This window comes from Gopherus flavomarginatus, chromosome 3 (genome assembly GCF_025201925.1).
Source record: "Gopherus flavomarginatus isolate rGopFla2 chromosome 3, rGopFla2.mat.asm, whole genome shotgun sequence".
In the NCBI taxonomy this organism is placed as follows: Eukaryota; Metazoa; Chordata; order Testudines; family Testudinidae; genus Gopherus; species Gopherus flavomarginatus.
The window spans coordinates 265,583,431-265,599,977 of record NC_066619.1 but is presented as its reverse complement, the minus strand read 5'-3'; the positions used below and the strand labels follow the sequence as shown (position 1 = coordinate 265,599,977).

The following is a 16,547-nucleotide window of genomic DNA, read 5'->3' as shown; positions in this document are numbered from 1 at the left end:
AAAGACAAGGTGCAGCTGAGGCCACACCCTGCCTTTCTTCCCAAGGTGGTCTCAGCTTTCCACATTAACCAAGAGATCTTCCTCCCCGTCTTTTTTCCAAAGCCCCATTCGTCCCGCAGGGAGCAACAGCTCCACTCGCTAGATGTTCGTCAGGCGCTAGCATTTTATGTGGACAGGACCAAACCATTCCGCAAGTCCCCCCAGTTATTCGTGGCGGTAGCGGACCGGGTCAAGGGGCTGCCGATTTCCTCGCAGAGGATATCTTCCTGGGTTACCTCCTGCATCAGGACCTGCTACGACCTGGCCCACGTTCCGACGGGCCGTGTGATTGCTCACTCCACCAGAGCACAGGCATCATCGCTGGCTTTCCTTGCCCGCGTGCCAATCTTAGAGATTTGTAGGGAGGCGACCTGGTCTTCGGTCCACACATTTGCTTCCCATTACGCCCTGGTTCAGCAGTCCAGAGATGATGCGGCCTTTGGCTCTGCAGTACTCCAGGCCGTGACCTCTCACTCCGACCCCACCGCCTAGGTAAGGCTTGGGAATCACCTACCTGGAATGGATATGAGCAATCACTCGAAGAAGAAAAGACGGTTACTCACCGTTGTAACTGTTGTTCTTCGAGATGTGTTGCTCATATCCATTCCACACCCGCCCTCCTTCCCCACTGTCGGAGTAGCCGGCAAGAAGGAACTGAGGAGCGGGCGGGCCAGCAGGGGTATATATCTAGTGCCATAGTGGCGCCACTCTAGGGGGCGACCTGCCGGCCCACTGGAGTTGCTAGGGTAAAAAGTTTCCGGCAAACGTGCACACGCGGCGCGTACACCTACCTGGAATGGATATGAGCAACACATCTCGAAGAACAACAGTTACAATGGTGAGTAACCGTCTTTTATCACTCAAGAAAGAGATCTTGGAGGCATCATGGCTAGTTCTCTGAAAATATCTGCTTAATGTGCAGTGGCAGTCCAAAAAGCTAACAGACTGTTAGGAACCAATAGAAAAAGAATTGATAATAAAACAGAAAAGATCATAATGCCTCTATAAAAGTCCATGGTACACCCACACCTTGAATATTGCATCCAGTTATAGTTGCCCTATCTCGAAATAGATATATTAGAATTGGAAAAGGTAGAGAAAAGGATATAAAAAATGATTAAGGGTATGGAACTGCTTCCATATGAGGAGAAATTAAAGACTAGGACTGTTCTGCTTAGAAAAGAGACAACTAAGGAGGAATATGATAGAAGGCTATAAAATCATGAATGGTGTGGAGAAAGTAAATAGGGGAACATTATTTACCCCTTCACATAACACAAGCAGTAGGGATCACACAATAAATTTAATAGGCAGCAGTTTAAAGCAAAAAAGGAAGTAGTTCTTCACAGAACACACAGTCAACCTGTGGAACTTATGACTAGGGAATGTAGTGAAGGCCAAAAGTATAAGTGGGTTCAAAAAAGAATTAGATAAGTTCATGGAGGATAAGTGCAGCAATGGCCACTATCCAAGATGGTCAGGGATGGAACCCCATGCTGTGGATGTCCCTAAACATCTGACCGCAAGAAGCTGGAACTGGGTTACAGCACGTGGATCACTTGAATAAGTGTCCTGTTCTGTTTGATCCCTCTGAATCATCTGGCATCTGGCGCTGTCAGAAGACAGGGTACTGAGCTAGGTGGACCATTGGTCTGACCAACATGGTCATTATTATGTTCTTATGTCTTGTTTTCTAAAAATACATTAATGCTGATAAAAATTCTGTTTTGTAGCTTTCTTACAGAGCTCGGGAGATCTTCAGCAAGTTTTTGTGTAGCAAAGCTACAACCCCAGTTAATATTGACAGCCAGGCACAGTTGGCAGATGATATTCTCAGTGCTCCACATCCAGATATGTTCAAAGAACAGCAGCTTCAGGTAGCTACTAAATATTTAACTGCTTTTTATTAACATATGGAATTTATTTTTTCCTTTAATGTGTTATATATTTGTTTATGTATTTTTAAATATATAAACGTTTTCACTTGCTGCACTTTTTGTCACATATAGGAAGAAAATAGATGATAGCTTGTTTTTATATTTGCTATGTAATCTAGTAATTGTACCTTGGAATTCCGGCACAGGAGTTTGCATGGAGGAATTTGCATAAGGGTGTGTGTGTGTGCATGTGTGCTCGTGCATGCACATTTGTTATATGAGACTACTGACTGTTAACACATCAATCTGAAAATCTTAATTCAATTGAAATGTTACTTTAGCAATAAGGGATCGTTTAAATAACGTTACGTGAATACATTTCTGCTATTTTCAACACAAATGGTTCATGAAAGTGACTTCTGGGGACTTTTGCTTTTACTTTGATGAAATGGTCAAATAAGGGGCCTGTTAAAGCTCTTTTTGTCTCTGAAAAATCTCTTAAAGGTTGATGCAATTTAAGTATTATAACCTTTTAGAATTCAGAACAAAACAGTTATTGAACAACTGGGAATATTTTCTACAGAGTCTGCTGGTCTAATTTTCTTACTCTTCTGATGTGTTGCATTTGTGCTGCTACATGCCTATTATAAGAATGGGTAGGCCCTAGAAACAATTTTAAAACAGGAATTCTTAGGAACCTAGGCTATAACTTGACCAGCTAAAATTAAGCTGAAAGTGTTTCCCTACATCTTAGTCCTAGCTCAGACAAAGCCTTACTTTGTATTCTTTCAGGGAATGTGGATTGTCAGGTACTGTATCTTCCTCTAACTGGGAAGTGCCTAGCACATGTTGGGCACAACCACATTATAAATTACTAGCAACCTGTCAAATATGGAACTGAGACCTTTTAAAATGCGATTTCTGCTGTACTTTGTTGTATATTCCTCTTGAGTATACCTTTGGCATAGTAATAGATTATCCTGTCTTAAATGGAAACTATTTTCTGCAAAGGCTTTTTATTCCATATTTAAACTGGCCTACCCAGATTTGAAATAGTAAACATTTGTTGTTGTGGTTTATTATTTATTTTTTTCATGAACCTAATACTGGAGTTGAACACAAATGGAGGAGACCTTCTAGTGCATTGTTTCCTCAACCTTTTTGTGCTGGCTACCCTGTTTGGAATAAATAAATAAATGAAATAAAGTGTGACCTCCCTACTAGTAAATCTTGTGACCCCGTACCTTAGGCTGCGGGGTTTGGGCTTCAGCCATCCTGTGCAGCTCAGGGCTGAAACGTATATTAGCTTCCCGGGGTCCTCTGTGACACGGGATCCCAGGCAATTTCCCTGCTTCTGACCCCCTAATGCTGGCCCTGGTTGCGACACACACACCACCCTAGACCTATTCCATGACCCTCAGGTTCAGAAACACTACTTTACTGGGTCATACTGTAATTCATTCCCTTGTAATGTATATTCTTTACATAGCAGAAGATTGATTATATGACACACTCCTTTCTAATCCAAATGATCCTATGATTGATTCTAATCCAAATGATCCTGCTGCTCCAGAACAGAATCCAGGACAGGCAATGATGTTTGATGAAGCAACCTTTCCTAACTGGGATAAAGATAGTCTTTAAATATCTAGTTAGGTCTCTGCTTTTGTGTTTTAGTAGCCTAAGAACAGATATTTCAGGGTCCAAAGACAACATAGCCCATTTGAAGATATACTGTAATACATACATTTCTAGCATAAAAATGACCTGATTAAAAGGATATTGATAACCTATAGCCACTTCTAAGAATAGAAATAATTACTCTGCATTCTGCTTCCTCTGGGGTTACAGAGTTTGTCATCTTAGCATTTTGCATATTTTTTTCCAAAAGGATTTTGTTTCTGACTGCCAGAATCTCCCTTCCTCGATTACTGATTGTCACTGTGCCTTCATGGGTCACAACTGAGAATACCAAATTCAGGACAAGCTGCTGGGGAAAAGGGCAGACATACCTCAAAACCGGTGGTTATTCTTCCATGAGCTATACCAGTCCAGCAACAAAAGTAAACTTCTGTCTCACCACACTGGCTAACAAGAAGTCAGAAATGCAGCCTCCTTAGGTATTCCAGTCCTGGATTCGACACTAGACTTAATGATGAGTGGTTATTTAAAACCAATTTAATCAAACAAAATGGTTCTTCTGATCGCAAAGGACCAATCACATACCCAGGTCAATATATAACTCCGACCTTATCAATAATCACCCTGTTGCCAATACTTTAGTTTCTAATATCTAAAGATGTATTTATAAAAAAGAAGGAAAGAAAGTGAGAGTTAAAATTGGCTAAAATAATCAAATATATACAATAATTGCAAAGTTCTTGGATCAGGCTGTAACGTTATTGATATAAACTGGGACCATGTAGAACATGGGTTGCAACCAAGGTCCTGTAGTGGCACCAAATCCTATGTAAAGGGGGTCATATAAGGTGTCTAAGACCAAGTTATGAGTTACTGGTTATGATTATGCTGTCTGTATGTCTGTATCATTTTGTAGTTGAAGTTATAAGTATTGGCTCTATACTGTCTATATTTCAAACTTGTGCTGTGTTACTGGGAAAGATCCCAGACAAGCTGGTGTCAGCTCTGTTTAGCCTGCTTGATGGCCCATTAAGGCCCATCACCTACACAATTGTCCCATCGAGAGAAGGCAGTTACGCCCTGTGACACAGCAGGGTGTGCAGAAACTGTCCCATGTGACTGCAAACTCCATTTTGCTGTAATTTTCCACGCTAAGAACAAAGAATTGTTCTTACACCTGGAAGTGCCTATATAAGGCTGATGCCTCATCTCCATTAGGTCTTCAATCCTGCTTTTTACCTCTGGAGGGACTTTGCTACAAACAGAAGCTCTGCATAAAGGACTGAATGACCCATCCCAGCTGGGGATGTTCTCCAGAGACTTGATTTGAACCTGCAGTTTACTCCATTACTGCTGCCAGCCTGAACTAAGAACTTTGCCATTACTGTATGTAATTGATTCCATTTAACCAATTGTAGCTCTCATCTCTATCTTTTTCCTTTTATGAATAAACCTTTAGATTTTAGATTCTAGAGGATTGGCAACAGTGTGATTTGTGGGTAAGATCTGATGCGTATATTAACCTGGGTCTGGGGCTTGGTCCTTTGGGATCGAGAGAACCTTTTTCTTTTACTGGGGTGTTGGTTTTCATAACCATTCATCCCCAGGACGGGTGGCACTGGTGGTGACACTGGGAGACTGGAGTGTCTAAGGAAATTGCTTGTGTGACTTGTGGTTAGCCCGTGGGGTGAAAACGAAGTCATTTTTGTCTGGCTGGTTTGGTTTGCCCTAGAGGTGGAAAAACCCCAGCCTTGGGCTGTGACTGCCCTGTTTAAGCAATTGGTCCTGAATTGGCACTCTCAGTTGGGTCCCGCCAGAACCGCATCGTCACACAGGCTTATAGCAGTGATGGAATAAACTTTTGGCTTGTTAAGTCTCTAGTTGGTTCCAAGTCAATGGAAAGTTCTCAGTCCTTTGGTTAGAATGCTTCTATTAGTATAAGTCCATTGTCCAGAGGTTTGAGCAGGAAAGAGGCAAAATGGAGCTGTTGCCAGGGCCTTTTATAGCTTCTGCCAAGTGAAGGGAAACCGATTGTTCTAGCTTGAGGAAAATTACAGGTGACAAGATGAGGTCTGGAGCCACATGGGCAAATGACATGTCCATGCATGCTTTGCTTAATCATAGCAAAGGCCATTACCCATACTCTAATTAGAATGTCCTCAGGAAAGTCCATTAAACGTAGATAGGTGTCTTCCATGGTCCATTGTGAGTTAAGAGTTCTTCGATGGGCCATTCAACTTGAATAGTTCCTTCATAAGGTGCTGACTAAATGTCTTGTTGGTGTTACCACAGGAGCAAACATTTGCAATACAGGTACATAGTTAATATTCATAACTTCAGATACATGCATGATACATGCATACAAAATAATACATGCATACAAATAGCATAATCACATTCAGCAAATCAAAACTTTTCTTTTAACAGCTTACTTGACACATTTTGTATAAGATTTGTTGCAATTATGTAACAGTGGTAGCAACAATGATCTACCTGGCCATATTTTAATCATATAACGCAGTGGTCCCCAACCTCTTTGGCTGGCGGGCACCAGCTGAAGGACCACTGCGGCAGTGGAGCATCCGCCGAAATGCTGCCGAATTTCAGCAGCAACGCCACTCGATGACGTCACTTGCCATCGACGAGCGACGTCATCGAGAGGCGTCACCGCTGAAATTCGGGAGTGACGTCTCTCGATGACGTCACTTGTCAGCGACAAGCATCGTCATCGAGAGGCATCCCCGCCAAAATGCTGCTGCGGCATTTCGGCGGGTACTCTCCCAGGGGCCAGGACATGAGCGCATTAAGATGCACTGCATTGGGGACCCCTGATATAACATCACACTGTTAAACCTCTCGGCCAGTGCATGTAGCAAGAACTTCTCTGCAGGAACAAGAAGAAGTCCTACAAGGAGCAGAGAGATCTACTTAAGTTGTTTAAAAAAAAAAAAAAAAGCTCTATTTCTCTTATTCCTCTGTACATAAAAGTGATAACATCAACTTTGCTTTGCACATATGAACAAAATAGGCTACAATTCAACCACAGATGTTACATTTCCTTTTTCTGAAATATACCTCTGGAAGATACTTAAAGGCCTTGAAAATGCTATATCTGGACATTCAAGTAATTTCTAAGGTGTTACTACATTCCTAACACATGAGGAACAAAATCTGCTCTACTGTTTTACTCCTCATCCGCAGGATTAAAACCCATTAATGAGTGCAGCTGTTTGAGTGCCATTTTCTCTAGGCGCTGTACAACAGAGACTCTGAATTCTTGTATGGATGGGGTTAATAATGAGAATTCACTTTGCTCCAGTATCTGAGTAGTCTAGTTATAGGCTTTCTGGAGGAATGGCTTCTAAAGCATACTGTTGGAGTATAATGAGAGTAATGTTAAATTCAGGCAAGCTGGGGATGGAGCACATGTTAGGGAAATAATAATGCAGGGCAAATGATAATCAGCTGAAGATAAAGTAGCTTAAACTCAAAGCACTGCAGTAAGACTACAGTAACTGTGCAGTAAAGTGAAGGGGTTGGCATGTTTTGAGTGTGCTCTCTCTATGTTATCACTGTGGCAAGGCTGCTTGTATGCCTGCTGAGAGATTAAAGGTAAGTTGTTACAGAATATAATGCAGGATTTAGCAGGGCATGGATAGCAATTTCCCCTTCTTCTTCGAGTCGTTGTTCATGTCAATTCCAATCAGGTGTGCACGCGCGTGCATGGCAGCCAGAAAACTTTTCCCCTAGGAGCATACGTTCGGTCAGCCTGGGCGCCCCCTGGAGTTGTGCCTTCATGGTGCTCAATATAGAGCCCTGCCGACCCGCCACCCCTCATTTCCTTCTTACTGCCGGTGACGGCTAGCTGGAACAACCAGTTGCTCTTGCTTTGCAAGCGCGTTTGGGCAGTGTCCGCTCTTAGTGTTTATAGTTAGTTCTCAGTAGTTTCACTCACTCAACAGATCTCCAGTAGTTTACTAGTGTTAATTTAGTATTAATAGTTGGGACATGAATTTCCTTTTGGGGGTCTACCGCCACACCAACATTTCCTCGGCATCGGAGCATGCCCCGGTTCCCAGGGTTCAAACTCTCCGAAGACTCTGGAAAATTTATGCCTGAGAGCAACCCGCACTCTTCCTATCTGCGGTGTCTCTGGGAGAGCCACCTGAAGGAGAGGTGCAGAATTTGCAAAGGATTTTGCCTTAGGACCTTAAAAGACCAGGAGCAAAGGCTCAAGATCCTTCTTGTGGAGGCTGCATTCCAGACACAATCTGATGCAGAGTCAGCAGAACCCATGCCCAGCACTTCCTCATTACAGTGCACCAGCACTGATGATGCGTGAGCCTTTTCCAAGAAAGGATCCAAAGGAATCGTGGCACCGCCATGGCTCTGCCCATCGACAAACTTCTGTGAAGCACCGGTCTCGGTCCCTGGTGCCACAGAAAAAGAAAAGGCCAGAAAGGGGTTGCTTTCTCCCTTCCAAGCCCAAGGAGCCTGCAGCAAGGAGACTCAAACAGGGCCACGTCACTTTGGCCCCTCTGCCTCTCAGTCTCTTGTTGACTCCTGCCACCTCGGGGATCCAGTTGAGTCCGAACCCTCACCGCTCTCCGAACTGATGTGGTGGAGAGCTCCAGCTCCCCTCTACGTTGGAGGCATTCAGGGTGACTCAGGACCTTATGCGCCTCATGGCACCATCTTCCCCATAGAGGAGGGACAAATCACTGGTGACAGCCTGACCACTGATCCCATCAAGGGACAAGGCAGTGATGATGGCATGCCAATCTCCATCTCCAGCATACCTTTCCTGGCATGGTCCACCCACGTGGGGGAACCGCACCGGTCCCCCTGTTCCCAGCACCCCTTGCTGGCACCATGGAGCACCGCTCCTCTGTGGTCCTCCTTCTCAGAGACCTCAGAGTTGGAGGCAGAATCCTACTGCTCTGATAGGACCAGGAACAGAAGGTCCTGGCATGACTGCCAGCCCTATCCAGCACTGTGGCCACCCCAGTGGAAACACCCAACTTGGTGGCCCTTCTTGATGACCTGGGTATATCATCAAGGCCAGGGACAGAACCAGGGGTTGAGGTCCAGATCCGCCTCAGTAACGTCAGCTTCCTTCGTTCCTCTGCAGGCATTGGCGGCACCAACGCCCTCTCTTCGCCTGCGGCGCTGACGCCGCTGGCATCAGTGAGCTCAACACCACTTGCATTGGCACTGACAACAGCAGCAATAACAATCTCAGTTCCAGCGACCCCGGCATCGCATGCTGCTGACATGGCGCAGCAATACCAGGTGCCACGTGACCCCCCAGGCACTGAGGGGAGTGAGCAGGGCGTGTTTCCTCCTCATGCTCCCCAGATGAGACCATGGCAGGGACATTGACAGCCCCAGCATTGGAAGACAACAGGGCCCTACAGCAGCTGCTGCAGTGGAGGGCCCAGAACCTGGGGATCCAGGCAGAGAAGGAGAGGACACTGACCCCATTGTAGACATCCTCGCCCTCTCCGGGTCCACCTGCATTGCCCTGCAATTACTTAAGACCATCGCTGACACCACAAAGACATTGTGGCAGACTCCAGCCTCTTTTCCCCCTATGGCCAAGAGAAATAAAAGGCAGTACTTTGTTTCCTCAAAAAGATATGAACACTTATATACCCACTCACTCCCTGATTCCCTGGTGGTTGATGCAGCTAATCAGCATGAGCGCCAGGACTACCAGGGGCCCTCCTCTAAAAATAGGGATGCTAAAAAATTAAATCTATTTGAGAGGCAGGTCTACTCCACAGGGGGAGTTGCAGCTCTGCGTATCGAACCAGCAGGCCATTGTGAACAGATACTTGTATAACACCTGCGCTGCAATGGTCAAATTTGCAGAGCTGCTGCCGCAGGACTCCCATGCAGAATTCTCTGCACTGGTGGGGGAAGGGAAACTAATTGCATGAGCTTCCCTATAGGTGGTGTTGGATGGGGCAAATGCTGCCTCCTGTGCAGTGGCCACAGGGGTGGCAATGAGGAGGAGTTCCTGGTTGCAGGTCTTGGGTCTTCCCTATGAGGTCCAACAGACCATTGAGGACCTCCCCTTTGAGGGTTCGGCCCTCTTTTCCAAGAAAACAGATAAAAGACTCCACAGTTTAAAGGACTTTTGAGGGTGTGGTTGAGGATGGTGCCCCAGGACAAAAACTGGATCTACTCCGCCTTACCTTTTCATCCTGACTATCCCCTTTCTGCCATGCATGGTTCCGTATCAGTTCAGACTGCTGGGTGCTCCACATGGTAGAGAGGGGATATTCCATCGAATTCTGTGCCCTCCCACCCTTACACCACTCTTCCCCGTCCCTCTTCAGGAACCCCTCTCATGAGCACATCCTTATACAGAAGATCCACTCGCTCCTTTCGCTAGGCGCAGTGGAAGAAGTTCCTCAGGAGCAGAAGGGCAAGAGTTTCTATTCCTGATACTTCCTAATACCAAATGCCAAAGGTGGGCTTGGGCCCATCCTAGACCTCTGAGAACTCAACAAGTTCATGAAGAAGCTCAACTTCTGCATGGTCTCTTGGGCATCCATCCCTTCATTGGATCCAGGAGACTGGTATGCCGCTCTCGACTTGAAGGACACGTACTTTCACATAGCAATAATTCTGTCCCACAGAAAATACCTTAGGTCAAATCGGTGGTGTTCACCACTAACCTATTGGCGGCACCTTGAGTGTTCACTAAGTGCGTGGCAGTGATGGCTGCTTTCCTGTACAGGTGGCAGGTACTGGTGTTCTCCTACCTCAATGACTGGCTCATCAAGGGCCACTCCAGGTCTCAAGTGGAGGCACAAATCAACTTCATAAGAATGATGTTTGACGAACTGGGCGTCCTTCTGAATGAGGGGAAATCAGTGCTGTCCTCAGTTCAGAGGATAGAGTTTATAGGGGCAGTACTGGATTCAACGCAGGCCAAGGCATGCCTCCTGGAAGCAAGGTTTTGGTCCCTGGGCGACGACATGAAAAGTCTCAAGCAGTTCCCCACCACTACAGCAAGGAATTGCCTGAAACTCCTGGTATACATGGTGGCTTGTACCTATGAAGTACAGCATGCAAGACTCAGACTTCGACCTCCTCAGTCATGGCTAGCATTAGTGTATCAGCCAGTCCGGGACAGCTTGGATAAGATCATAACCCTGCCTTGCCCAGTACTCTACTCCCTCCTGTGGTGGCTTGACCCACAGGTAGTAGGTGCAGGGATCCCCTTCATCAGCCCTCAGCCATCTTTCTCGCTAGTGACGGATCTGTCAGCCTTGGGCTGGGGAGCACATTTGGGAGACCTCAGGATACAAGGCCTCTGGTCTCAGGCTGAACTTGCTCTCCATATCCATGTCAGAATGCTGAGAGTGGTGCGCCTGGCATGCCAGACTTTGAGCCCACTTGACAGGGAGATGTTTATTAGTTATGACAGACAACATCACAGCAATGTTTTATATCAACAAACGGGAGGGGGCGCATGTTCCTCTCCCCTCATGCTGTGGGACTTCTGTGTAGAGCACTCGATACATATGCAAACATCATACCTCTCTGGAGTACAGAACATTCCACGGCCATGAGTGGTCCCTTCGCTCGGATGTTGCTAATTCAATCTTCCGTTAGTGGGGTTTTCCCCAGATAGACCTGGTCGCCACGCCATGCGACAAGCAAGTGCCAGCAGTTTTGGTCCTTCCTGAATCACAGCCCAGGCTCCATTGCCAACACTTTCCTCCTCCCATGGGGAGGCCATTTCTTATATGCGTTCCACCTATCCCTCTTATCCACAAGGTGTTCCTCAGGATATGGCGGAGCAAGCCTCGGTCATATTGATAGCTCCAGCCTGTCCCTGCCAGCACTGGTACACATTACTCCTGGAAATGTCCATGGAATCCCCAGTCACCTTGCTGTTCTTCCCGGACTTACTAACGCAGGATCACAGCTGTCTCCAACACTCAAACCTCAAGTTGCTACACCTCATGGCATGGAAGCTCCATGGCTGAACCTGATGGAGGTCTCCTCCTCGGACCCAGTTAGACAAGTCCTCCTTGACAGTAGGAAACCTTCCACAAGGGCCACCTACCTTGCCAAGTGGAAGAGATTTTCAATCTTGTTGGCGCAGCACCTTTGGTCCCCAGTGCTCGCCTGTGTATCACTTATACTGGATTATCTTCTCCATCTCAAGCAGCAGGGGCTGTCTGTGTCATCAATAAGGGCTCACTTGGCCGCCATCTCTGCCTTCCACCCAGGCGCAGAGGGCCGCTCGGTCTTTGCTAACCCTATGGTCAGCCATTTCCTTAAAGGTATCAACAGGCTATACCCATGTGCCTGACAGCCGGTCCCGGTTTGGGACCTCAATCTGGTCAGACTCATGGGTCTGCCCTTTGAACCTTTGGCGACATGCGACGTGCTCCCTGCCCTATCTCTCATGTAAGGTGGAGTTTCTGGTAGCGATAACCTCAGCCAGGACGGTGTCTGAGCTCAAGGCCCTAACATCAGATCCTCCTTACACTGTGTTCTATAAGGACAAAGTTCAGCTCAGGCCTCACCTGGATTTCCTCCCAAAAGTTGTCTCCCAGTTTCACATCAGCCAGGACATCTTCCTCCCAGTATTCCATCCTAAGCCACACTCAAGTCTCAGGGAGAAAAGGCTTCACTCATTGGATGTCCACAGAGCACTAACCTTCTACACTGAGAGAACGAAGCCGTTACAAAAGTCCATACAGTTATTCGTGGCGGTGGCGGACAGAATGAAAGGTCGTCCTGTCTCTTCTTAATGGATTTCATCATGGATCACATCCTACATCCGTAAGTGCTACAACCTGGCAGGTGTGCCTGCTCCTCTGATCATTGTGCACTGCACCAGGGCTCAGGCCTCTTCAACTCCTGGTGCAAGTTTCCACCCAGGAAATCTGCAGAGCAGCGACGAGGTTCTCCATACACACTTTCACCATGCACTATGCAATCATCCAGCAGGCCAGAGACCATGTGGCGTTTGGAAGAGCAGTGCTCCAATCAGTGGATGACTCCGACCCCATCTCCTGAACTTGGGGCTTGTGAGTCACCTGGTTGGAATTGACATAAACAACCACTCGAAGAAGAAAAAATGATTACTCACTTTCTCGTAACTGTTCTTTGCAATGTGTTGTTTATGTCCATTCCAGTACCCACCCTCCTATCCCTCTTTCAGAGTAGCCCACGCAAAGGAACTGATGGGGCGGTGGGTCAGCGGGCTCTATATTGAGCGCCATGAAGGTGCAATTCCAGGGGGCGCCGAGGCTGACCTGATGGATGCTGGTAGGGTAAAAGTTTTCCGGCTGCCGTGCACACATGCACGTGTACGCACACCTGATTGGAATGGACATGAACAACACATCTCGAAGAACAACAGTTGCGAGAGGATGAGTAACCATTTTTCTTCTGGCGGCCATATTCCTGTGTCTATGAGGAACCCCGATAAACTTTGTTTTTCAGTCTGAAGGCTAAAGTAAGTTTAATGTATTAGAATATTTTGGGAATGCTGTAGTAAACACGATCAAAGCATTTTGATCAAAAATTGTATTTACCTTAAAATTCTTGTGATTTATTGAAGAATATAATCCATATACATTTTATTTCATTTAAAATGGCATGTACTGACTGCAACTTTTCAAGAAACAGCTATGTCAGGTGTAGTAAGATTTTTTTTCCTTAGTTTCTGCAGGCTTTGCTTTTATTTATCCTTGATAACCTAGCAGCAGCAATACAGCTGGGAGACCATGAGGCTCAGGCGTTGTAATTCCCTATTACAATGACTTCCAGCAATGCCTATCCATAGCTTGCAGTGTTTTGGCAGCATGCAGCAGCACTTCCCTTCCCTGGGGTAGTAGGCTATACCTCTTTAGCGCCTCCCTTGGGAAGAAGGTTAGTGCTGCTTCTGTCTCTGACTATCTGGGGAGAGCACTCCAGCTGTGCTGTTCAGGGAGTCTTACCCCTTTGGTGGAGCGTGGGGGGCGGGAAATTAAAGTAGCCCAGACCAAAAAAAAAGTCAGTATACTTTCGAAGTCCACAAAACCAGGGTCCTAGGCTTTTGGGAAGCCAAAAACAAAAAGAAAAGAAAAGAAAAAATAAGTATTAGACCTTCTCCTTTCTGAGAGGGCTTGGGTAGCTATCCTGGCAGTTTTTCTGGTCAGTAACCCCTGCTTCTAAAGGTCAGGGTGCTCTCCATTACAATCCTGCTCCTTCCAGGGTATGGGATCCTCCCTTTTAAGGACCCACCTATCTCCAGGCATGATAAACTGCAGACATGGGGATTGAGGTTGATTGTGTCTAGAGGAGCTTTTTAACTCCTTTCTGAGCGGGATATGGATCTGCCACTACATCTGGGTTCAGCAACAGTCAGTCCTGGTAATCCCACCCTGAATTCTCTGCACTGAGTATTCTCTTGAGCCTTGTCCTAAGTACTTGTGCTCTCTGACATTGCCTGCCTTTTAAGAATTTCACCATTGTACCTGAGGCCAGCAATTGATTGCATCTTCACCAGAGTGAGGGAATCACTCACCTTTGCCAACTATTTTATCCTGCTCCCTTTCCACTTTTAAGAAATACTTGCATTTTTTTCTTTTTCCAAAGTGTTATCAGAGTTGATTGATTTTATACCAGAGTCTTGTAAATCACCAATTCGATTCACAATTTAAATCAGTAAAAAGGAAGCCTTGATTTAAATAATTGATTTTAAGAATGTTGTGCATTTGTACTTTTTAGTTATTTTCCTAAAGAAAAGTTCACAACATTAGTTGGTAACCAATAAAACATGTTCAGTTGCAATTAAATAGTCTTTACATTAAATTTGGTGCTGCTTTTTACAAACTTGGAAGATATAGTGTATCTATACACATTTGTAAAATCAGTTATATAGCTTAACTTACATTTATTCACGTTCTTAATTTTTACATTTCACTATATTAGAAAATGATGAATAGTGCATTTTTTATTTACTGGATGGTTAATTTTTTACTTGTGTTTTGTGTCAAGCTCCAGTTAGATGGGAATGTGAATGCAATTAAAATGCAAACAAACAAACGTTGTAAAGTTATTTTAATTAGTTACATAAAATTACCTTTAATTTTGCTAAATAAATAAGAAAAAAGTTTATCAAAACATGTTTTCCATTTAAAACTGATTTATTCAACAAAGGAAGTATTATCTGCAGTTAGTGAATTGAACTGATTTTTTTTTGCTGTCAACGCGTACTTCAGTATTTTGGAACTAGTAGATCTCATCCTCACAAGTAATTTTTATTCAGAGATTAGAAGAGAAAAACAAACTTTCCTGCTTTTTCAAATTCCTATTGGGTTTTAACTTGGAATGAACTAATCATTGAACAGAACTAGTTAAATAAACTGACATGAGAAAATATTCTCTGCACCTGCAGAAAAGATTACTGCTCTCAAAAGCTGGTTTATTGCTTCAACAAACTGTGGTTCCAGGTGCTTCGCCAGTGGTTTCCACCAATTCAGTAGTTCAACTTTCTTTAGCAGTTTGGCAGTTAATATATACTGCTTATTTTTTTTTTAAATGATGTAAATGATTTTCATATATTAGAGTAAGTTTAGACTTTATCGGTTGTCATTTTCAAATTTAATTTTAAAATAGAATTTTAAAACTAAACATTTTTAATTTACTTTAAAAATCAGATTTAATTAAATTAATTTTTATATGTTAAAAAACATTGATTCTTCTTTGAGTGCTTGTTCATGTTGATTCCATTCTAAGTGTGCGCACGCCCACGTGCGTGGCCATCGGAGATTTTCCCCTAGCGGTATCTCTAGGGTCAGCTACAACACCCTCTTGAGTGCCGCGCTCATGCGTCGGTATATTAGATGACGCCAGCCCTACGCCCTCTCAGTTCCTTCTTACCACCTGTGGTGGTTAGTCGGAGTGCCTTTTCCTTGCCTAGCAAGGGCTAGTGCTTTTTGTCTCTTCTGACTTTGAGCCTCAGGGCCTTGTAAATAGTTTGTTAATAGTAGTTAGTGTAATGTAATTGTTAAGTGTAGTTAAAATTAGGGTCCCAGTGGGGACTATTCCTCAGGTGGGGCATGCCCCGGTCTCTGGGGTTTAAGCCCTGCATGGACTGCAACAGGGCTATGTCTATTAGTGACCTCCACAACAGCTGTCTGAAGTGCCTGGGAGAGTCACAGGTGAAGGACAAGTGTTTCATTTGCAAAAACTTTTGACCCAGGACCCAGAAAGAGCATGACATCCGTCTGATGGCCCTCCTCATGAAAGCTGCTCTCCACCTGGCTTCTGAGCCTTCCTGGCCAAACTCTACCCTAGTATCTTGTCCTTGATGCGTAGCACACCCCTTGGCACTGAGCTCCGACCAGCACCACTCTCCATCACCGGTGCCCAAAAAGAAGGCCAAGAAGCATGGCTCCCTGGCAAGAAGGGCCATGGGGTATCGGGCAAAGGACCCAGTTCAGGCCGCCCACGCACACCAGAGCCACATGGACATGCCTTTCCAACCAGGTCCCCTAGCCCCCCAAAGGATCCACCACTGGCTCCTGGGAGTGGTAGGAGACCCAGACTTGTGGCGGGACTGACACTTTCCCAGGCTCTCCCAGTGCCTGGAGAGCAGAGGCCTCTACCAGCGCTGTCATCACCGTGTGTGCCTCAGGAAGTGGCAAAGGCTCCCTGTGAGGGCAAGCCAGCTGTCAGGACCCCCCAGAGGGCAGTTGAGCACCACCAATCCTCAGAGCTGATGCAGCACTCTCCAACTCCATGCTACAGATCTCCGGCTTCACAGCCCACGTCTTCTGCGGCTCACCCCAAATCACCAGCACTGTGATCACAGGCTCCACCATCTCAGTGTGGGTCACCTAGGGGGAGGCGCCAGTCACCCTATTGCTGGCACAGTTCATATTCCTGCCTGTCGTCTTCTCAGTGCAGATCTCCATCCCCCGCATTGTGGGACCTATCTCCCTTGCGGTACCGGTCCCCCGAGTCCTC

General features: G+C 45.6%; 1 protein-coding gene across 7 annotated transcripts in view; it reads left to right on the top strand.

Moving 5' to 3' along the window:
- Positions 1-16,547, top strand: part of RGS12 (regulator of G protein signaling 12) — a 169,592-nt gene that overhangs the window by 108,730 nt on the left and 44,315 nt on the right. For all 7 annotated transcript variants that reach the window (XM_050947324.1, XM_050947322.1, XM_050947323.1 and 4 more), the window contains one exon: positions 1,773-1,916. In XM_050947324.1, coding sequence (XP_050803281.1) covers positions 1,773-1,916 — 144 coding nt within the window. The remainder of the gene's footprint in view (positions 1-1,772; positions 1,917-16,547) is intronic.